The 23726-nt window shown below is 35.5% G+C and overlaps 1 protein-coding gene and 1 pseudogene across 3 annotated transcripts; one reads left to right on the top strand and one right to left on the bottom strand.

Moving 5' to 3' along the window:
• Positions 1 to 214: 214 nt before the first annotated feature.
• On the bottom strand, positions 215 to 765 carry LOC308413603 (protein cornichon homolog 1-like; annotated as a pseudogene). The gene has a single exon. The product of its transcript is annotated as a protein cornichon homolog 1-like (transcript).
• An 8754-nt stretch (positions 766 to 9519) lies between these two features.
• On the top strand, positions 9520 to 23409 carry LOC308413587 (vomeronasal type-2 receptor 116-like; the record flags this gene model as incomplete). Of its 2 annotated transcripts, none has more annotated exons than XM_080908640.1 (6): positions 9520 to 9716; positions 10948 to 11188; positions 12885 to 13697; positions 15444 to 15671; positions 19887 to 20010; positions 22505 to 23409. In XM_080908640.1, the coding sequence occupies 6 exons, from the start codon at positions 9520 to 9522 to the stop codon at positions 23407 to 23409; spliced, it is 2508 nt and encodes an 835-aa protein (XP_080764766.1). The 2 variants fall into 2 exon arrangements, with proteins under 2 accessions (XP_080764766.1, XP_080764765.1); XM_080908639.1 differs by having other exon boundaries at positions 10948 to 11236.
• Between the last annotated feature and the right edge of the window lie 317 nt (positions 23410 to 23726).

Below are 23726 nucleotides of genomic sequence, written 5' to 3'. Positions count from 1 at the left end.
CTTAAGAGTGCAAGTTCAACCTGTCAACACCAGAGGTAATCATTTTATATTAATTTATACGTAATTCCATTGAAATTCTTTATCCAAGTAGAACATATGAAAACAGTCTTTCCACAAGCAAAAAAAAATGTGGAAACATTTAAAAAATAAGAAGTCATTTTTTAAAGTAACTGATCAGATTCCATAGGTTACTCTTGGAAACAGGACCTTGCTGGATAGAATCCCTTCATTGGTGGCGTTTTGCATGCACTTAACTGGACCGATTCTTCTGCGTTGTTCTAAGAGCTCACCAGAACATAGATCATGCCATATAGGTAGTAAAAAAATGCTAGGAGGTAAAAAGCTAGTCTGCACCATCCTTCCTTCTGACAGTAGGCTAGAATGTCTGCATTTATGATAGTCTTTGGGGCATAGAGGCCAGGACCGCTCATCACTGGTCTACTCATGTATCTCTTAATATGGTATGCCAAAAGAGGCATGTTGAGGCCCAGTGTAAGCCACTCTGCTGCACAGAGAAACAAGACACAGAAGAAAGCATGGATGAGGTACTCTGGAAGCACAAGAGGATTCAGGGTATTACACTGGTCTATAGGGTTCTTGTAATCAGTCTTCAGCTCATCAAATGCTATGATGTGCCAGATGGCGAAGAAGATGAGCGCGGCGGTTAGCAGCAGTGCCAGCATATAGCAGAAGGCCGGGGAGGAGCTGCCAGGCGGGCCGGGGCCAGCTGAGAAAGGCGGCACATGGCCCTCTGGGTAAAACCATTCACTTCCCCCAGCCTCAGCCTCCACCACCGCGGAGGCCTCCTCCCGGCACGCCTGCGCCGCAGGGATGGTTTAATATAATCCATCAATATAATCCACCATATAAACAAACTCAAAGAACAAAATCACATGGTCATCTCACTAGATGCTGAGAAAGCATTTGACAAAATTCAACACCCTTCATGTTCAAAGTCCTGGAAAGAACAGAAATCTAATGTCCATACCTAAACATAAAAGCAATATACAGCAAGGCAACAGCCAACATCAAACATAACAGTGGGAATCTTGAATTAATCCCACTAAAATCAGGGACTCAACTAGGCTGCGCACTCTCCCCCTACCTATTCAACATAGTACTGCAAGTCCTGGATGGAGCAATTAGACAGCAAAAGGAGATCAAGGTGATACAAATCAGAAAGGAAGAAATAAAAACATCACTCTTTGCAGATGACATGATAGTGTACTTGAGTGATCCCAAAAATTCCACCAGAGAACTCCTACAGCTGATAAACAAGTTCAGCAAAGTGGCTGGATACAAAATTAACTCAAACAAATCAGTAGCCTTCCTATATTCAAACGACAAACATGTGGAGAAAGAAATTAGGGAAAAGTTCCCCTTCACAATAGTCACAATAACTATGAAATACCTTGGTGTGATTCTAACTAAGCAAGTGAAGGACCTGTATGACAAGAACTTCAAACCTCTAAAGAAGGAAATCGAGGAAGATCTCAGAAAATGGAAAGATCTCCCATGCTCATGGATTGGAAGGATCAACATTTTAAAAATGGCCACCCTACCAAAAGCAATCTACAGATTCAATGCAATCCCCATCAAAATTCCAACCCAGTTCTTCATTGAGTTGGAAAGATCAATGTGCAATTTCATCTATAATAACAAAAGACCCAGAATAGTGAAATCCATCCTCAACAACAAGAAAACATCTGTGAGACTCACTATCCCTGACCTCAAGATTTATTACAAGGCAATTGTGCTGAAAACTTCATGGTACTGGTACAGAAATAGGCACGTGGATCAAAGGAATAGAATAGAAGATCCAGAAATGAGCCCTCACGTATATGGTCACCTGATTTTTGACAAAGGAGCTATTTATTCAATGTTTATTCAGTGGAAAAAGGACAGCCTATTCAACAAATGGTGCTGGTCCAACTGGCACTCAGCACGCAAAAAAATAAAAATAGACCCTTTCTTATCTCCTTGACAAAGCTCAAGTGTACGTGGATCAATGATCTCCACATTAAACCAGATACACTGAAACTGTTAGATGAGAAACTCGGTTAAACCTTAGAACACATAGGCACAGGAGAAAATTTTCTGAACAAAACAGCAATGGCTCATGCTCTAAGTTCAAAGATTAACAAATGGGACTTAATGAGATTGCAAAGTTTCTGTAAGGCTAAAGACATTGTCAAGAAAACAAAACTGCAGCCAACAGAATGGGAAAAGATCTTTACCAATTCCACATCAGATAGAGGCCTAATATCTAAGGTATACAAAGAACTCAACAAGCTAGACACCAGAGAATCAAACAGCCCTATTAAAAATGGGGTACAGAGCTAAACAAAACGTTCTCAATTGAGGAATATGGAATGGCTGAGAAGCATCTAAAGATGTGCTCAACATCCTTAGCCATCAGGGAAATGCAAATCAAAACAACCCTGATATTCCACCTCACACCAGTCAGATTGGCCAAGATTCAAATCTCAGATGACAGCAGATGCTGACGAAGCTGCGGAGAAAGAGGAACACTTCTCCACTGTTGGTGGTGTTGTAAACTGATACAACCACTCTGGAAATCAGTTTGGCAATTCTTCAGAACATTGGACATAGTACTACCTGAAGATCCAGCTATTCCACTTGAGGGCAGATACCCCAGAGACACTCCAATATACAACAAAGATGTATGCACGAAAATGTTCATAGCAGCTCTATTTATAATAATCAGAAGCTGGAAAGAACCCAGATGTCCTTCAGTAGATGAATGGATACAAAACTTGTGGTACATTTACACAATAGAGTACTACTCAGCCATCAGAAACAATGACTAATCCAAATTCTTAAGAAAATGGTTGCATCTAGAGAATATCATCCTGAGTAAGATAACCCAGTCACAAAAGAACAGACATAATATGCAGTCACTGAAATTGGGATGCTAACCCCAGAGGCTCGGACTGCCCTGAATCACCTCACAGACTGTGTGAAGTTCATGAAAAAAAGAATATGAAACAAAAAAAATCAAACAAAAAACAAACAAACAAACAAAAAAACCCCATCTTGCTCAATCCTTACACACCAAGAAAAAGTTGACTAATTCCAGCTTACCTCCTGTTTTACATGTACTTTTTGCTAGTTGTAACTAGTAAGACCTTAATGCAGAATATCAAACCTTAAAAAAAAGGAAAAAAAAAAAAAAAAAAGAAAAAGCCAAGCACTGACACAATTGTATTCGTATACATTTATGCAAAAATGTTTAAAATTTTTTTTCTGTTATCTTTGTTTTTTAAAATAAAGTTTAAAAAAACAAAAAAGAAATAAAAAAGGAAAGTTTAATTGACAAAAAAATAAGATAAGTTATCTATAAACTAACATCCAAGAAGTAATAGGTTAGAAGTCATTATTACTTCCTTTAATTTGCTTCCAGGATTACCCTCAAAGAAAGGTGTCAGTTCCTGACAGCCCCACAAGACATTTCCAGGCTGTCTTCTGGTTGCTAATTTTCAGGTAAAAAAGTGCTGTGTGCAGTTTTTACCAGGACTATATATTGCTTGTCTCATACGTTAGATGTAAAATTTATCTATGTGCTGATTGTTCTCTATTTTATTGATATAATTTCCACTCTCAGCTAAAAATCACTATTCAAATAAAATGCTTTGTGTGTATTTCCATCAAAAAAAAAAAAAAAAAAAAAAAGAATTGCATGACCATGAGCATGAAAGAAACTTACAGAACTCCAAATTGAGTGGACCAGAAACGAAATTCCTCCGGACATATAATAGTCAAAACGCCAAGTGCCCAAAGCAAAGAAAGAGTACTAAAAGCAGTAAGGGAAAAAGATCATGTAACATGTAAAGGCAGAGCAATCAGAATCAAACCTAACTTCTCAACAGAGACTATGAAAGCTAGAATAACTGGACAGACATCATGCAGACCCTAAGAGAACACAAGTAAATATTTGGTGAAAAGAAAAACTACAAGGAGGTAAACTACATCCTAGTAAAAACAATAAAATAACTAAGGAAGAAAACTGAAAGAAGAAAGACATACAGGCACAATTCTACTTCTAAAAGCAAAAATAGCAGGAAACAGCAACCACTACTCCTTACTCTCTGTTAACATAAATGGACTCGATTCGCCAATAAAAAGGTATAGGCTACCAGACTGGATACATAAACAGAAATCAGCATATTGCTGCATACAGAACAACTCATCTCAGAGACAAAGACAGACACTATCTCAGAGTAAAACATTATAAAAAAAAAAAAAAAAAAAAAAAAAAAACCTTCCAAACAAATGTCCCCAAGAAGCAAGCTGGAGTGGCCATTCTAATATCAAATAAAGTAGATTTTCAAGCAAAAGTTATCAAAAAAAAGACAAGAAAGGACACTTTTTTACTAATTACAGGAAAAAATTTTCAGGAGGAACTCTCAATCCTTAACATATGTGCTCCAAATCCAAGAGCACCAATATTCATAAAAGAAACCCTACTAAAGCTCAAAACATACATTGTACCCTACACAATAATAGTGGGAGGCCCTCACACCTCACTCTCATCAGTGGATAGATCATGGAAACTCAAACTGAACAACGAGACAGTGAAACTAGCAGAGGTTATGAACCAATTGGAATTAATAGACATCTACAGAACATATCATCCTAAAACAAAAGAACACACCTTCTTCTCAGCACCTCACAGTACCTTCTCCAAAATTGACCATATAATTGGTTACAAAACAAGCCTCAATAGATATAAAAAGATTGAAATACTCCCATGCATCCTATCAGATCATCATGGTCTAAGGCTTGTCTTTAATAACAACAAAGACAACACAAAGCTCATATAGACATGGAAACTAAACAATGCTCTATTAAACTATAGCAGAGTCAAAGCAAAAATAAGGAAAGAAATTAAGGATTTTCTAGAATTTAATGAAAATGAAAACATAACATACCCAAACCTATGGGTGGCAATGAAAGCACTACTGAGAGGGAAACTCATAGCTCTGAGTGCTTCCAAAAAGAAACTTGAGAGAGCATACACTAGCAACTTGACAGCACAGTTAAAAGGTCTAGAACAACAGGAAGAAGATATACCCAAGAGGAGTAGACAACAAGAAATAATCAAATTTGGAGCAGAAACTTACCAAATAGAAATAAAAAGAACCATTCAAAGAATAAAGAAAACGAAGAGCTGGTTCTCTTAGAAAATTAACAATATTGATAAACCCTTCGCCAGACTAACTAGAGGGCCAAGAGGGAGTATCCAAATTATCAAATTTAGAAATGAAAATGAACACATAATAACTGAGACTGAGGAAATTTAAAAAATTATCAGATCCTACTACAAAAGCCTATACTCTACAAAGCTGGATAATCTGGAGGAAATGAATGAATTCCTAGATAGATACCAGACACTAAAGTTAAACCAGGACCAGGCAAACCATTTAAATAATCCCATAACACCTAAGGAAATAGAAGCAGTCATCAAAAGCCTCCCAACCCAAAAAATCCCAGGTCCAGATGGGTTCAGAATTCTATCAGATATTTATTGACAACCTAATTCCCATACTTTCCAAAATATTCCAAAATAGAGTCAGAGAACACTACCTAACTCATTTTTCGAGGCCACAATAACCCTACTTTCTAAACCACACAGAGGCTCTGCAAGGAAAGAGAACTTCAGACCAATCTTACTTAAAAACATTGATGCAAGAATACTCAACAAAATCCTTGTAAACCAAATCCAAGAACACATCAAAATGATCCTTCACCATGATCAAGTAGGCTTCATCCCTGGGATTCAGGGATGGTTTAATATAAGGAAACCCATCAACGTAATCCACCATATAAACAAACTCAATGAAGAAAACCACATGGTCATCTCACTAGATGCTAAGAAAATATTTGTTGGCAAAATTCAACACCCCTTCATGTTCAAAGTTTTGGAAAGAACAGAATCCAAGGCCCATACATAAACATAATAAAAGCAATATGCAGCAAACCAATAGCTAATATCAAACTTAACAGTGAGAAAATTGAAGCAATCCCATTTAAATCAGGGACTGGACAAGGCTGCCCACTTCCCCCTACCTATTCAACATAGTACTGAAAGACCTGGCAAGAGCAATTAGACAGCAAAAGAAAATCAAAGGGATACAAATTGGAAAGGAAGAAGTAAAAACATCAGTGTTTGCAGATGACATGATAGTGTTTGTAATGATCCCAAAAATTCCACCAGAGAACTTCTAGAGCTGATAAACAAGTTAAGCAAAGTGGCTGGATATAAAATTTACTCAAACTAATCAGTAGCCTTCCTCTACTCAATGGACGAACATGCGGAGAAAGAAATTAGGGGAAAATACCCTTTACAATAGTCACAAACACTATAAAATACCTTAGTATGACTCTAACTAAGCAAATGAAGGGCCAGTATGAGAACTTCAAATCTCTAAAAAAGGAAATAGAGGAAGATTTCAGAAAATGGAAAGATATCTCATACTCATGGAATAGAATGATCAATATTGTAAAAATGGTTATTTTAGCCAAAGTTATCTATAGATTCAATGCAATCCCCATCAAAATTCTAACACAATTCTTCATAGTGTTGGAAAGAGCAATGTGCAATTTCATCTGGTATAACCAAAAATCTAGAATAGCAAAATCCATACTCAACAACAAGAAAATATTTGCGGCCATCACCACATCTGACCTCAAGCAATATTACAAGGCAATTGTGTTAAAAATTGCATGGTACTGGTACAGAGATAGGCACGTGGCTCAATGTAATAGAATAGAAGACCCAGAAAAGAGCTGTCCCCTATATAATCTCTTGACTTTTGACAAAAGAGCTGTAAACATTCAATGGAAAAAGGACAGACTCTTCATCAAATGGTGTTGGTCCAACTGGTACTCAGCCTGCAGAAGAATGAAAATAGCCCCTTTTTAACACCTTGTACAAAGCTCAAGTACAGGTAGAACAACGATCTTCACATTAAACCAGGTACACTGAAATTATTAGAAGAGAAAGTAGGGAAAACCTTAGAACACATAGGCTTAGGAGAAAATTTCCTGAACAGAACAACAATGGCTCGAGCTCTAAAGTCAAATATTGACAAATGAAACTTAATGAGATTCCAAAGTTTCTTTAAGACTAAGGACACTGTCAAGAAAACAAAACAGCAGCCAACAGATTGGGAAAGAATTTTACCAGGCTCACATCGGATAGAGGCCTAATATCCAAGGTATACAACAAACTCAAGAAGTTAGACTTTTGTAGCAGGATATGGATGAATGTATACATGAACTAAGAAACAAATACTAGAACAAAAATTTCAGGATACCCAACAAACAATTCATTGAACATGTGAACCTCGAAAAGAAGGAAGGCCAGAAGTTGGATGCCTCTGTACTTTTTAGAAGGGAGAACAAAACACTCATGAAAGGAAATACTGGGACAAATACAGGAGCAGATTGGAGAAAGGATCCTATAAAGACTGCCTCACATGGGGATCCATCCCATATGAAGCCACTAATCCCATGCATTATTGCGGATGCCAAGTAGTACTTCCTGGCAGACTCTGATATGGATGCCTCCCCGAGGCTCTGCTAAAGCCAAAATGACATAGTGGAGGATGCTTGCAGCTAACCATGGAACTGAACACAAGGACTCCAATGAAGAAGCTACAGAAATGACTGATGGAGCTGAAAGGTTCTGCAACCCCATGGGAAGAACAAACTTACTAACTACCCAAAACCACCACACCTCACACGGACTAAAACAATAACCCGTGAGGTTAAATGCAGAAACCCATAGACCCAGGTGCATATGCAGCATAGGATAGCATTCATGGCATCTATGAGAGGAGAGAAATTTGGTCCAGAGAAGGCTCCTATTCCAGTGTAGAGGAATGCCAAGGTGCTGGGAAGGAAGAGAGTATTTGGGAGAGGGAAGGCCTTAATGGAGGTAATATGATGAAAAGGGGGGAGGTAGAATTGGGGGAGAGAGTATAACATGTAAAATGTAAATACAGAGAATATTCAATAAAATAATGCAGAAAAGAAAGTAAGTCCTACTTGAAGCTAGACTTCAAGCAACGTCTGTCCCTTGAGTGGTGCTGCTTTTGAGCTCCCGTTGTCAACAACAGAGTGCTAGTGATTTCCTCTCTAACCTAAATTTATGTTCCTTCTGGATAAGTCAGTTGCCATTCATCTACTTGCTTTATACCTCCCATAAGTCTCCTATTTTTGTGTCATCTTCTTAGCCATTAATCATCCTGGGATTTTTTTATTTCTTGCCAATTTACTACAATCGGGAGGAATTAGATTGCATTTATTTCAATAAAACCTTCCCTAATAAAAAAAAAGAACAGAAGACCCATCACTTCTCTAATGTAAAATGATCAAAAACAAAGATAATGAACAATGGATGGGTCAGCACAAAGAATTAATTAAAAAAAACTGAGGATCATGGCAGAAAGTCATAATATGGAGTCCAAATATTAGAATTACTTTTTTATTAGTGTTGACACAGAGTCCCAGGGACTAAAGCACCAACCAACAAGTATAAATGGGGGTATCCATGCTCCAGCTGGATATGTAGCCTCATTAACATATCTACTGAAAGAAAACCCCTTGGTCCTGTGAAGGCTCACTGATGCAGGGTGGAGGAATGCTATGATGCTAAGGCAGGAATAGGTGGGCAGGATGGGGAACACTCTCATAGAGGTAAAGGAAAAGGGGATGGAGTATTTGTGGAAAAGAAAGTGGGAACAGTATGATACTGGAAATGTAAATAAATGATACAAACAATAGGATGAAAAAGAAAAGAATGCACACAGTGTGGCATTCTCTCTGGATCTTGTTGAACCTTTAAAACTCCATCTTTATGCAATTTAACTATGGATCTGTGAAGAACTGTATTGTATAACTTTGGACAAAGCAGGATAAAATATATTTCAGACTTGGTCTGGTTATTGATTCTCAAGACAATGCAAGCAAAGGCCTTGATTAACCACTACATAGTCTATGGCTTTGCATGACTATAAAGATGAGCCTGCCTCTTTGTAATACAATGTCCTGTGTATTTCGAGTTTCCCCGATTGTTCACTGTTACTGAATGTCTCACTGTGAATCATCTGACACAACCCACTGACATCATTTCTAATTGTGTTCACATAATCACCTGGTTGAAACTTTCCAAAGACCAAATTTGAAAAAAAAGGGCTTCCTTCCAGGCATTCAAAATTATGAGTGATGTCATGTAGACTGAGAAGATTTTATCCTCCTAAGTATTTACCTACCCTTGTTTATTACATGGGCTGTGGGTACCAGTTGCAGAGCCTCAGGGAAGAAAGTCTTTATGATTCCTCCAGGGCTCAGGAGCAATCTGAAAAACAAATGAATCATGAGTATGCAACAAACATCTCCTTTGTCCAGAGAAATAAAAGCTGGTAGAATCTCGTGGTGCTGATATGCATGGCACTCCACGATCCATAGTGCAGAGATTTCAGACAGGAAAATATGTTCATTTTGATGATAGTCTACTTCCTCCTCAACATTCCACTTCTCATGGCAAATCTTATTGAACCCAGGTGCTTTTGGAGAATAAATTTGAATGAGGTCAAGGATCAAGACTTGGAGCAAACTTGTTCCTTCATTTTTGGAGCAGTACAGAAGCCTATGGAAAAAGATTATTTTAACCAGACCCTTAATGTCTTGTAAGTGCATTTTTATTATTCCTTGTAAATGAAATTGAATATTTCTTGAGTGATCTGAAGATGCACATTAGGGAAATCTTTGATTCCTCTGTTGCTAAGTCTGAACACCAGGAAGCAAGCTCCATTCTCATGCAGACTTAATTCAATTTTCTCCTTTTTATTAATCCAGGGAAGGGTTTGATTTTCTTCCAAGTGGCACCTAAATTAAAGCCTAGAAGGTGAGGTACACAGGACTATATACATTGATCCTTCACATAAAGCCCTCCTCATAACAGTTTTTGTTGCACTCTAGATGTAATGATGTGTTAAAATTGATCATGTAATATTTCCAGTGTTTTATCCCAAAAAATTGTAAATAAGTGGTACCCAGTAGTACCCACAGTGAATAGTTACATTCCTGTGTAAATAAAATATGTGAATGGTGCTCTAGTAATGGAGTAAGACCTTAATCTGTGGACAAAGCTGCACAAAGTGCCTCGCACAGGTGTATATTCTTCATTTGAAACATGGATAGTCTATTGTAAAGATTCTGTTAAAAGACATGGAAGTTTTGCTTTCTTATGTCCTAAATAAACTGTGCTCAAATACATAAAAACATATGCATAAACATGTTACCTTTAGTAAATGCACTTATGATATTTGAATGTATTTAAAGATAATTCATTAGAAATTTTTTTCAGCAAAAGATTGAAAAAAATAACAAGATGAAGATAGATATGAGGGGACATGTTAACAATATTGGCCACTTAATATAAGTCTTTGTAAGTACAGAAAACAAAACTTACTGCAGAAAGGCTATTATTCACTCATAAATCACATTTTTGCTTCCTTAACCAATTCAGTTAATCTCACAAAAATATCATAAACTCAGTGGTGCTCATACCACTTCTTTTTTTATGTTGCTAAATAATGTTAAAATGAAGACATGATCAGAATTATTGACTTGTGGTTTTCTGTTCACATTCTGATAAAGGACTCAAAAACAGAGATGGAAATCCTGTCTTTGGATGAGGTCACAATTATATCTTTTTTATTGAAGAAACACTGTCATGAACTTTTAAACTGTTTGCTAGTTTCCAGGTTCTCAGGTTAATCCCTTCTCACAACAAAGCCATTGTTTCCATTAATAGAGGTCAGATGTAGAAACTTCCAGTACAGAATAGTGCACCTATTGAGTTCAAGTGATCATTCCTAAACATCTGTTCACAATAAACACTGTTATCTTTTACAGAGAAACATCTAAACACCACAAATATGCTTTGGCATTAGCCTTTACAGTGGATGAAATCAACAGGAATCCTGACCTTTTACCCAATGTATCTTTGACTATTAAACACAATTTGGGCCATTGTGATGGAAATTATTTAATACCTCCACCATATGGAATTTATGAACAAAATGTACATATGCCTAATTATATATGTGGTGAAGAAACTACGTGTTCATTTCTGCTTACAGGACCTTTTTGGTTGGCATCGTTAAATTGGTGGTTAGAACTTGACATCATCTTATCACCTGGTGTGAGTCATCATAGGGTAGTAATTCTTAAAGTCATGGTTCTTTGGGGTTTTGATATCAAGTAAGAAAGTCAATGAATGAGAGTGAATTCATGCTTATGTCAATCTACGCTGTTCCATGGTAATTACTAATCAGAGACATGATAGGCTTTTTGCTAGGGGCCACCTCCAGAAGTTGACAGAGTCCAGAAAGGAGGGATAGAGGAGGTCATGAAGAATTGAGTCTGGCTTAGTGGTAGAGAGAACCTTGCACCCTTGACAGACTGGTATTTAGAGTATTATTTATACAAATCTCAATAAGCAGAGATTGATTCATGTTGTTCCAAATCATAGAACATATTACTTCTGTCCAAGATATGCATTATCTTGGTTATATATTTAGATTACCATTGGTAGACCAAAAATCACAGAGTTATCACTTACAATCATGGATCACTTACACTCATGGAGCTGTTAAAAGTATAGTGATAAACTATGATGGAACAAAATTATATTCACAAATATTTGCTCAATAAACCAACTTTTAAGTATGTAGAATATTTTTTGCAAAGGCATGGCAGACTATACTTAGCTTGGTAGTTCATGACATTTCAGTGGCACTGGAAAAATTAAAACCTCCAGTGCATTTTGTAGAGTTAGACATTTTACAACCAGTGAATGTGTGACTAACCATTAATGGTCTGAGTGCCAACTCTCTGTAGACATGCTGGAAAAATTTCAGCAACATATTGTTATATTTATTATAAATCATTTTCTGTAATAATATAATGATTATCTCATATGTTTATGGAAATTATTGGTATGTTTTATCTTGGTTTTTTTTGTTTTCTCATCATAACATGCAAGAGTGCACTTTCCTAAGTGAACTTTCTAAGAGAGAAGGGTTTGGTGGTTCTGATAGCTTGTTCTTTCATATTTTTACACGGTTATTTTTCCATCATTATAAGACACTTCATATGGAGGAAAGAACGCCATCCAATCTAACTTTGTTTCTGTGTATGTTCCTCAAGAGATACAGTTTATGAGTCCTACATATTTTGCCCCATAATTGCCTGGGTATTTAGTAGGAATTTTTTAATCTGATCTACTGCTAACACTTTTACTCTGGCAAATCTTATTTACAATTTTAATTACTTTGTTTTGTCTCTTTCCTGAGAAAGTACAAAGGCAGATATTCTCACATTATTCAGGAGCCTTATACTAAAAAGAGATTTCTGGCATTTTTATGTGTTTCAATCTTTAGTATAGTAGATAAGAATTTTTTTAAAAGATAAAGCAGTAGTATTCATAAGTTTCCTCTTAAATATTAGAAGTATTTCTGAATTAAGTCATAATAAATGACTTTTAAAAAAAATTAGTCAAATATTCAGAAGTTGTACATATATTAAAATCCCTCCAAACATCAAAAACACAGATTCAAGACAGAAGCTAAAAGACAGAATAGCAGTTATTATAACATGCAAATACATTCCATTACCTTTATTAAACAGCCATGCTTGCTGTTCCCATTAGAAGTGTATGTGGCAGGCTTCCACATTTGCTCATTTAAATCATAGATGAGAGGACAAGTCACAGGTAATCACTGTTTTCAGGTAAATATGATCACAGGTTTTTATGTGCACCGCACCTCATGCTGCTCTCTGTGTTGTAGCTCCTTCAGCTGACCTATGGACCTTTCCATTCCATCTTCAGTGATAATGAACAATTTCCCTATCTCTATCAGATGGCCCCAAGGCACACATCTCTAGCATTGGCAATGGTTTCCTTCTTACTTTACTTCAATTGGAACTGGGTCGGCCTTGTCATTGTCTATGATGATCAAGGCCATCAGTTTCTCTCAGAGATGAAAACAGAGAGTAAAGACAGGGGAATTTGCTTTGCCTTTGTGACCATGATGTCATTCCTTCAGCAATCATATTATTACAGAACTGAAATGTACCACAAACAAATTGTGATGTCATCTACTAATGTTATTATCATTCATGGGGAAGCAGAGAGTATTATTGAATTGAGCTTCAGAATGTGGGAATCTCCAGTCATACAGAGAATATGGGTCACCACAAAACAATTTAATTTCCCTACCAGTAAGAGAGACTTAACTCATGGCACATTCTATGGGACTCTTACTTTTCTCCACCACCATGGTGAGATTTCTAGCTTTAAAAATTTTGTACAGACATTGTACCATCCCAAAAACAAAGATTTATATCTAGTAATGCCAGATTGGAAGTACTTTACCAATGAATCCTCAGCATCTGACTGTAAAATACTAGAGGAGTCTACATCCAATGTCTCACTAGAATGGCTAAAGGAACAGAAGTTTAACATGGTCTTTAGTGATGGTAGTCATAACATATACAATGCTGTGTATGCCGTGGCCCATGCACTCCATGAGATGAATCTGCAACTGGTTGATAATCAGGCAACAGACAATGGGAAAGGAGCCAGTTCTCCCTGCTTGAAGGTATAGTTTCTTCTATTGGGTGATTCTTGGTGTTTTCTTTTCATTTTAATTGAACAACTTTATTTTACAAAACAAAGATAAATGTCCAGATTTTAAAAGCATTTTTGCATAAAAGTATGTGAATATATTTTTTCCGTACTGGAATTTTTTTAAAGGTTTGATAGTATGCCTTAAAATCTTACTAGTTACAATGAGCATAAAGTACATGTAAAACAAGGTATAACCTGGAAATAATCAAAGTGTTCTTGGTGTGTAAAGATTAAGCAAAAAAATGATTTTTTCTTTTTTGGCCTTTGTTTTTTTGAACTTCGCATAGTCTGTAATTTGTTTCTGGGGTGTTCAGAGATTTCTGGGGTTAGTATCCAATTATCATTGACCGAATATTATGTCTGTTCTTTTGTGACTGGGTTGGTGTTTTCAATTGCATAATCATTTAGAGCTTCTCAGATGCCCATACTTAATGAAATTTGAAATATTTTCCAAAATAGATAGGTTTGTGAACATTTTTCCTAAAGAAAAATGAAATCTAGTGACTGGTATAAATGTGAATGGAAAAAGAAGGTACAGGGTATCATTGAAGTTTTGTCATTTCATATAGAGTCCCGAATATCCACCAGTATACCCATATCAATATTGGATACACAGTCCTTCCATCCTTCAAAAAGATAAGTTTTTATTTTTATTTGTCAATTATGTGAAAATCATTTTAAGGAATGGTTTTCTTTAGGTTTCTCCAGTGATTCTGCCCCAGTGGAGGCTCTGGGGAACTTACTTGGTTTTCTCAATGTAAGTAAACAAGAAATAGTGTTGGTATTCAGTTTGGTATATATGTATTTTCAGTGTAAATTTATCTTTCTCAATGTGTACATGTATATGTTTTACACTTTTCATGTATCTGTGTTTATATTTGTGTTGTTTTGTACATACATGGTTATCTCTCTACATGACTCTGGAATAGGCAACAATTTTTATATACATGACTTTGTTTCTATATATGTGTATTTATATGTGTGTTTCTTTTTTCTCTATTTATCAGAGAATGTTTCTTTGTGTATCAACTTATATATTTTGGGTTATTATGTGTTTCTATGTATTTGTATGTACTTAAGTGTATGTGTCTGCCTATATATTTTTTTATGCTTTCCTCGACCTTCTCTTGTTTTTGTCATTAAGTGTGTGTATAAACTTCTCTGTGTCTCAATATCATTCTGGACTGGTGCTTATATATTTACACCTCTCCCCATGTCTCACTCTCAATATGTTTGCATATGCATGTGTGTATATGTGTGTTTGTATGTATGCCAGTGTATGTAATTTGTGTGATATAGAATCTATGTTTTTATTTGAGTGTATATATGTATTTCTTTGTGCCAGATTGTTTACATATGTGTCAACATTTATGCATATTTTTTGTAAATAGTTGTATACCTGTATTATATGTGTGAGTTGTATAAGATGTGAACTCCTTTCTGTGTTAATGTGTGTGTATGTGTCTGTGTGCGAGCGCATACATGCGTGTGCTCACATATCTGCATATCTGTTTTGGTTCTGCATTTATGTTTGTTTTTGTTTGGCAGTATTTTCTGAGAGAACTGAAATTCTTGGAATATTACCATTTCATTTTATTTGCATATGTTGTGATTTCTTTTTCATTCTTTAAATGACGTTGCCTTTACTATGTAGTCATAACCCATTGTGTGCCTCGAGGGAACATATGTACAATATAGAATGATGCTTATCTTTCAGATAAATTCCTTTCTGGGAAAGGTCAACTTTACTAATCCTCTAGGGGACAGAGTGATTATGAAACATAGAGTAATGCTGCAGGAAGACTATGACATTTTTCACATTTGGAATTTCTCACAACACGTTGAGTTTAAGGTGAAGATAGGACGGTTCAGCCCATATTTCCCACATGGTCGACTCTTTCATTTATCTGCAGGAACAACTGAGTTTGCCACAGGAAGTAGAAGGGTGAGTGTGTACTAACTTATTGATTCCTAATACACAACAGTAAACATTGAAATGAAATGTATTGTCACCTCAGGAACCAATTCCTACGCTCCTGTATTTGGTTTCTCTTTTTCATTTTTGACATACTTTTACTAATACTTTGAAGATCTTTTTTAAACAACTTTATTTTACAAAACAAAGATAAATGTACAGATTTTAAGCATTGTTTGCATAAAATTATACAATACGTTTTTGTCAGTACTTTTTTCAGATTTTAAAATAATTTTTACATAAAACTGTATGAATATATTTTTAGTCAGTACTTGATTTTTTTTAAAGATTTGATAGTATGCATTGAAAACTTAATAGTTACAATGAGCATAAAGTACATGTAAAACAAAATGTAACATGGAAATAGCCAAAGTTTTCTTGTTGTATAGAGATTTTTTTTTGTCTTGTTTTGTTTTGTTTTCTTTATTTCTTAGACTTCATACCGTCTGTGAGTTGTTTCTGGGGCAGTGCGAGCCTCTGGGGTTAGCATCCCATTATCAGTGACTGCATATTATGTCTGTTCTTTTGTGACTGGGTTATCTCACTCAGAATGATATTCTCTAGATGCAGCCATTTTCTTAAGAATTTGGTCAAGTCATTGTTTCTGGTGGCTGTGAAGATCTTATACATGCACAAAATACATCTTTGTTATATCAAAACCATTTTCTGAAATTTAACAATTACAAAACTGGTTTTTTACCACCATTTGATATTCTTTAATTTAAACTGAACAATATTCTCTTCATTATTACACAGTAATCTCCTCCATTATAATAAACCTCTGGAACAGATGGTGATTTGATAAGTGTGAGGTTAATATTACAGTTATGAAATACTAAGAGTCCTGATTGCTAACTACTGTTATTATATACAAAGATCTCATCTCATATGATAGAAGGATACTTACCAAATTCATTAATGAACACAATTACGGAAACTCCTATCCACAGAAAATCACTTAGATAAATGTGAAGAACTCCTTCACACTTTTCAGTAAGGTGAACAACAAGTCAAAGAAACACACAAACAGCAAAAGAACTACAGACAAATGACTATTAAACACATCAAAAACAGCAATAACAGAAATCAGACAAAAGAAACAAATAATTTACAGTTATAATTAAATATTTTTGATAACATTCTCTAACTGAAATTAAAACAACAGGGATGGTTTGTTTTTATGACATTCCTTGATTTCATGCAGAGGATAGAGAGACTTATACATGAGGAGAAATTTTCTTTATGACAAAGAAAAATCAGTGGAATAATATAATGTATCTTAAGAGGAAAAAGGGAAATTAGAGAATAATACCTCTGAAAATTGTGTAAGAATCATTCCTGACTGAAACCTATCAGAAAACACAAAATAAATATCATTTTCTGAGCAAAGAAATAATTTATTCCAGTAATGCAAGCAAGATTCAACATTTGCAAATCCATTAAGTGTAATACACCACACAATACAGAATTAAATTAGTTTCCAAAAATGTCCAGAAATGGCTCCTTTTTTATCAGATTGAAAGTTGTTTTATCTTTTATTTATGATTTTAAATATTTTTATGCAATGTATGTTCATCAATTTTCTCAAAATATGTCTTGAAATAATTGATTATTTTTATTTAAAACTAAATTTCGAGAGAAAAGATGTATTAAAATTCAACTTATAAAATCAACAACTTCATTGAGAATAATTTCAATCTTCTTGTATCTGTTGAGGCCTGCTTTGTGACTGATTATATGTTCAGTTTTGGACATGGCACCATGAGGTGGTGAGAAGAAAGGTTTTTTTTGTTGTTGTTGTTTTAGGATCAGAGGTACATGTGTATGTTAATTCCATTTGGTTCATAACTTGTTAGTTTGACTATGTCTCTGTTTAGTTTCTGTCTCCATGATCTGTCCATTGACAAGAGTGGGGTGTTGAAGTTTGCCACATTATTGTGTGATGTGAAATGCGTATTTTGAGATTTAGTAACATTTTTTACATGTATGTAGGTACCCTGCATTGGGAGTACAGATTTTCAGAATTGAGAATTCATATTGCTGTATTTTGCTTTGATGAGGATGAAGTGTGCTTCCTTTTTTTGATAATATTTGTTTCAAAGACAATTGTATTTCATATTAGAATGGTTACTCCAGCATGTTTCTTGGTACCGTTTGTTTGGAAAAGTGTTTTTTACCCTTTTACTCTGAGTGAGTGTCTGTCTTTGTCACTGAGGTAGTTTTCCTGTATGCAGGAAAATGCTGGGTTCTTTTTACCTATCTAGTCTGCTAGTCTCTGTCTTTTTATTAGGGAATTGAGTTCATTGCTGTTGAGAGATATTAGAAACCAACGATTGTCCTTTCCTTTTATTTTTATTGTTAGAGGTAGAATTATGTTTGTGAGGCTGTCTTCTTTAGGCTAGTTGAAAAAAATTACTTTCTTGCTTTTTCTAGGGTGTAGTTTCTCTCTTTCTGTTGAAGTTTCCCAACTAATGTGCGTTGTAGGGCTGGATTTTTGGAAGACATTGTGTAAATTTTCTTTTGTCATAAAATATCTTGGTTTCTCCAACAATGTTAATATAGAGTTTTGCTGTATATAGTTACCTGGGCTGGCATTTATGTTCTTTTAGGATCTGTATGACATCTTCCCAGGATCTTCTAACTTTCATAGTCTCTGCTGAAGAGTCTAGTGTGATTCTGATAGGTCTGCCTTCATGTGTTACTTGACTTGTTTCCCTTAATGCTTTTAATATTCTTTCTTTGTTTTGTGCATTTAGTGTTTTGACTATAACATGAAGAAAGGAATATATTTTAGGGTCCCATCCTATTTGGAGTTCTGTAGGCTTTGGGTATGTTTATGGGCATCCCTTTCTTTAGGTTAGAAAAGTCTTCATCTGTGATTTTCTTGAAGATATTTACTGGCCTTTTAGTTGGGAATCTTCACTCTTCTATACTTACTATCCTATGGTTTGATCTTTTCAGTATGTCCTGAATTTTCTGAATGTATTGGGTTAAGACCTTCTTGCCTTTTGGATTTTCTTTTACTATTGTGTCAAAGTTTTTTATGGTATTATTTGTCCCTGTGATTCTCTCTTCTAACTCTTGTATTCTTTTGGTGATTCTGGTGTCAATGACTCTTTATCTGTTTCCTAGGTTTTCTAACTCCATGGTTGTCTCCCTTTGTGATTCCTTTATTGTTTCTATTTTTAATTTTAGATCCTGTATGATTTTCCTCAATTTCTTCACCTGTTTCATTGTTTTTTTTTTTTCTGTATTTCTCTATGGGATTTGTGTTTCCTGTATTTATCTATGGGATTTGTGTGTGTGTGTGTGTGTGTGTGTGTGTGTGTATGTGTGTGTGTGTGTGTGTTTGTGTGTGTGCGTGTTGGTGTTTTCATTACAAGGGCTTCGACCTTTTTAGCTGTGTACTTCTATATATCTTTAAGGGAGTTATTTATGCCATACTTAAATCCATGTAACATCATTATGAGTTGTGATTTTAAATCAGAATCTGGCGTTCCTGGTGTATTGGGGTATCCAGTACTTGCTGTGCTGGAGAAACTGTGTTCAGAAGATGCTGTGTGTTTTGTTTTCTGTTGCTTAGTTTCTTTAACTTGCCTCTCACCATCTATTAATCTCTGGTGTTAACTGGCATTGCTGATTCTGACAGGGGCTTGTTCCTTTTGTACTCCTGTGTGTCATCACTAGTGTAGGACCAGCTTTCTTGGAACAGGGTCTGGGTACAGAGAGCTCAAGCATAGATGTTAATAGAATGCTCCTTACTGGCTCTACTGCCCACAATGAGATGGACATTCCCATATCAATGAACAATTAAGAGAATGCTTCAATGATATGAGGACAGAACTAGTGTTGGATGAAAAATATTTCAAATTTTTTTCTTTCTATTCATAGTACTTAGGGCCAAATTGAAAATAATTACCAAAAAAACCATCATGTTGAAAGTTCTGTAGATTTTGCACACAGCTTACTATCAGCTCCTTTTCCTGAGTCTGTAAGTGTTCAGAAACTATCCAACTTTTCTTCAGTGTATTTCCAATATTCATGTGGTCATTAAACAAAGGACAAGGTGACCTGTCCTAAATTACTGTACATGAAATAAGCTCATTTAAATCACAATGTGCTAATATAAAACATAAAATAAATAGATAAAACTCATTATCTACATGTGTCTAATTTCATTCTCAGATGCCATCTTCGGTGTGCAGTGCAGATTGTAGTCCTGGATCCAAAAGAATCTGGAAGGAGGGAATGGCAGCCTGCTGTTTTCTTTGCAGCCCTTGTGCTGAAAATGAAATTTCTAATGAAACAAGTGAGTGTTTGCTGTTCTGATAAATCCTGCAAATATGTATTACATTTGTGCCACAGTGAGATAATGAAGTCAACTAAAAGCAAATAAAATATAAAATATATAACTTTTATAATTTACTAGTTTTATATATATATATATATATATATGTATATATATATATATACATATGAAGAGAGAGAGACAGACAGAGAGACAGAGACAGAGACAGAGTGACAGAGAGAGAGAGAGAGAGAGAGAGAGAGAGAGAGAGAGAGAGAGAGGAAGATAGAGAAGGAGAGAAAGAGCATTAACAAAATTCTGCCAAAAACAATCACACATACCTTGTTCCTTCACCCACACACCAACTCTTTTCAAATTAATGGAAGATGACATTTTCACAAAGAAATACTTTAGAGAATAAAAATGTTATTTTAGGCAATTCTCCACAAGATTTTTCAAATAATAAACCTATTGTAAAACTACATATATATTAGACTTTAGTCTCAATATTTTAAAAAGAATTACTTTAGTGCTATTTTATGAATATATCTGTCCTACATAAAATTATGCACAACATGTAATATAGGAGCTCCTAAAAACAAAACCCAATATAGAGTAACTTGACTAAGTCATGAGACTGCTAGGTACTAAGCCCATGTTCTCTGTGAGATTAATATAGAAGTGTAAAGTAATGGCAAATTTGTGAGAAACTGCTAAGTGTGTTTTATTCAGAGGACCATGTTCAAAGCCAGATGTGATCTGAATCCAGGATGTAGAGGACAAGAGTTGATCCATAATATAGAATACACTAAGATAATCGTATCAGCATGTTACATCTCATGCCTATTAGTAAAAAAATTATTTAGGGTTTACAAAATGCAGAACGTTCATGGGTAGCCTTCCAATCATTTTGCCCCTCGTTTTACAGAATTAGTTAAAATTCTTAAAAGACATGATGCCTGTGCGTGTGCTCAACAGTTAAATCATTCATAGATAAGGTTTACATTCTGAGCTTATTCCTAAGGTGCATTGAACCAAGCAACCTACTCAGGATACATCAGTTGAAGTGATGCATTCTAACATACACTTTGCTAAAAAGAATAATTTTTAAAAGTATTCTGAAATTGTTTTAGATGTAAAAATAAATAAAAATTAATATTTACATTGATGAATGACAAAAAATTACACAATATATTTTAGTACATTAATTGCTTACATATGTGGGATGAGAAAGACATGTTTGGAACACATAAACACAAAAAATACCCCTGTATGTATATTTACATGCACTTGGGAGACACCTGACATGGCTGATGGGATCTGAACTCAGGTTCTCTTAGAGCAGAATATTCTATTCATATCTTATCCAAATTCTTAGGCTTTATTAAATTATCAAATATCAAATAATATGTTTCCACAAATGCACTTCTCTAGTTAAAAATTCTGAATACCAACAAAGCACATAAACATTTGATGAAATGACATATATATGAAGTGCAACTACAATGAGTTCATATTGTGGCAATGATCAGGATGACAACTTAGGAATGGGGTACTATTACTTAATAAAAACCATCAGGGTTACCACTCTTGCTGGAGAATTCCTCTGTTCTATTTATCATTCTTTTTGTAAATACTGATTTCATCTCTAAGTGCATTCACAGACACTGAGTCCCCTAGGAATGGAGATGAGGCAAGGATGAAAGTGCTCAGCACTCCAAATGAAGAATCGAGGTAAAGGGCTTCTTACTACAAAGTATCGACAGAGGTCCTTTTCCCCTTCAATGCTAATATTACGGCATCAGATGACCGATAACCAGAACTTTTGTTTACATACTCACAAATGAGGATATTCTGAGGGCTCATTTCTTTAATATTTTCTACTTTTCAAATATTAATATTATATTACCTTTCATTTTCCTCCTTCTTCTAATAACATGACTGAAACTTGTAAATTCAGTAATGCAGTTTTTACACTTACATGAATACACACACACACAAACGGACACACACACATACATGCAGCCTACCTGTTCAATTTAGTTTTTTTTCTATGTCAGCATGTTTGAGATACTAAATTCTCTAGTAACTATTACAGGTCTTGTCCCAGTAGATGGCATAGTCTTAATGTGTCATAGAGAGTGAAATAATTAAAGATTTCAAGAAACAGTGTAGTGTTTAGTATTTAAAATATAACCAACTGCATACTGTTTATAAATGTATCTTCTCTGACTTCAATAATCTACTTGATATCAACATAGAACCAGCAGATGATTTAGGAAGTCTTTGCATTCTGATAACATTATAAATAATATAATCAAAACTTAAATACATAAATAATTGTTTGGTTTGATTTCCCCTTAAAAATCGAGAGTGATTTTGTGGAGCAATGTGATTCAAATATTTTCTCATCATCAAAGGCAGCAGTGCAAGGCTTTCTTAACAAGCTCACTTGAAATACCTTGCCTATAATATTTCTAAAGCAGCACTAACTAAACTTTCCTTTCTACATCAGATATGGATCAGTGTATAAATTGTCCAGAAGGCCACTATGCCAACACACAACACAACAAATGCCTTCAGAAAGCTGTGATCTTTCTAAGCTATGAAGACCCCTTGGGGATGGCTCTTGCCTTACTAGCCTTCTGTCTCTCTGCATTCACAGCTCTGGTACTTTGGGTCTTTGTGAAACACCATGACACTCCTATTGTGAAGGCCAATAACAGAATCCTCAGCTACCTATTGCTCGTGTCACTCATGTGCTGTTTTCTGTGCTCCTTTTTCTTCATTGGCCATCCTAACAGAGTAACCTGTATCTTACAGCAAATCACCTTTGGGATTGTATTCACTGTGGCTGTTTCCACAGTTCTGGCCAAAACAGTAACTGTGATTCTGGCATTCAGAGTCACAGACCCAGGAAGAAGGTTGAGAAACTTCCTAGTATCAGGGACTCCCAACTACATTATTCCCACATGTTCCCTCTTTCAATGTATTCTGTGTACAACCTGGATAGCCGTTTCTCCTCCCTTTGTTGATACTGATGAACACTCTGAGCATGGCCACATCATCATTGTGTGCAACAAGGGCTCAGTTACTGCATTCTACTTTGTCCTGGGATACTTGGCCTGCCTGGCCTTTGGAAGCTTCACTGTGGCTTTCTTGGCCAAGAATCTGCCTGACACATTCAATGAAGCCAAGTTCTTGACCTTCAGCATGCTAGTGTTCTGTAGTGTCTGGGTCACCTTCCTTCCTGTCTACCACAGCACCAAGGGCAAGGTCATGGTTGCTGTGGAGATCTTCTCCATCTTGGCTTCTAGTGCAGGAATGCTTGGATGCATCTTTGCACCCAAGATCTACATCATTTTAATAAGACCAGAGAGAAATTCTATACAAAAGATCAGGGAGAAATCATATTTCTGAACAAATATTTCAGGAGTTATGTCCAATGTAATGTTGGTCCATACCCACAAAATATTGGGTTTCAATGCATGTATCTAGTTTAGAATCCATCTCACTGGTTCCTCTAATGATGTCTGGAGATATTATCTCGTGTGCACAGTTCATGAATTCTTACACTCATTTAAGTGTTTAGTCTCCTTTGCAAGAACTAAAAATCTAAAGTTATTAATAAAATTTTAGTCATCATGTTGCATTCATGGAGATTTTCCCTCCCTGTAACTTTCAGAAATGGAGATATAGTCGTTAAATCTATTAGCTTCTGTAGAAAGTGCTTTCTA

Source organism: Micromys minutus (genome assembly GCF_963924665.1).
Source record: "Micromys minutus genome assembly, chromosome: 32".
NCBI classification, from domain to species: domain Eukaryota; kingdom Metazoa; phylum Chordata; class Mammalia; order Rodentia; family Muridae; genus Micromys; species Micromys minutus.
The sequence above is the reverse complement of the archived record's forward strand: the minus strand, read 5'-3'. Positions and strand labels throughout refer to the sequence as shown.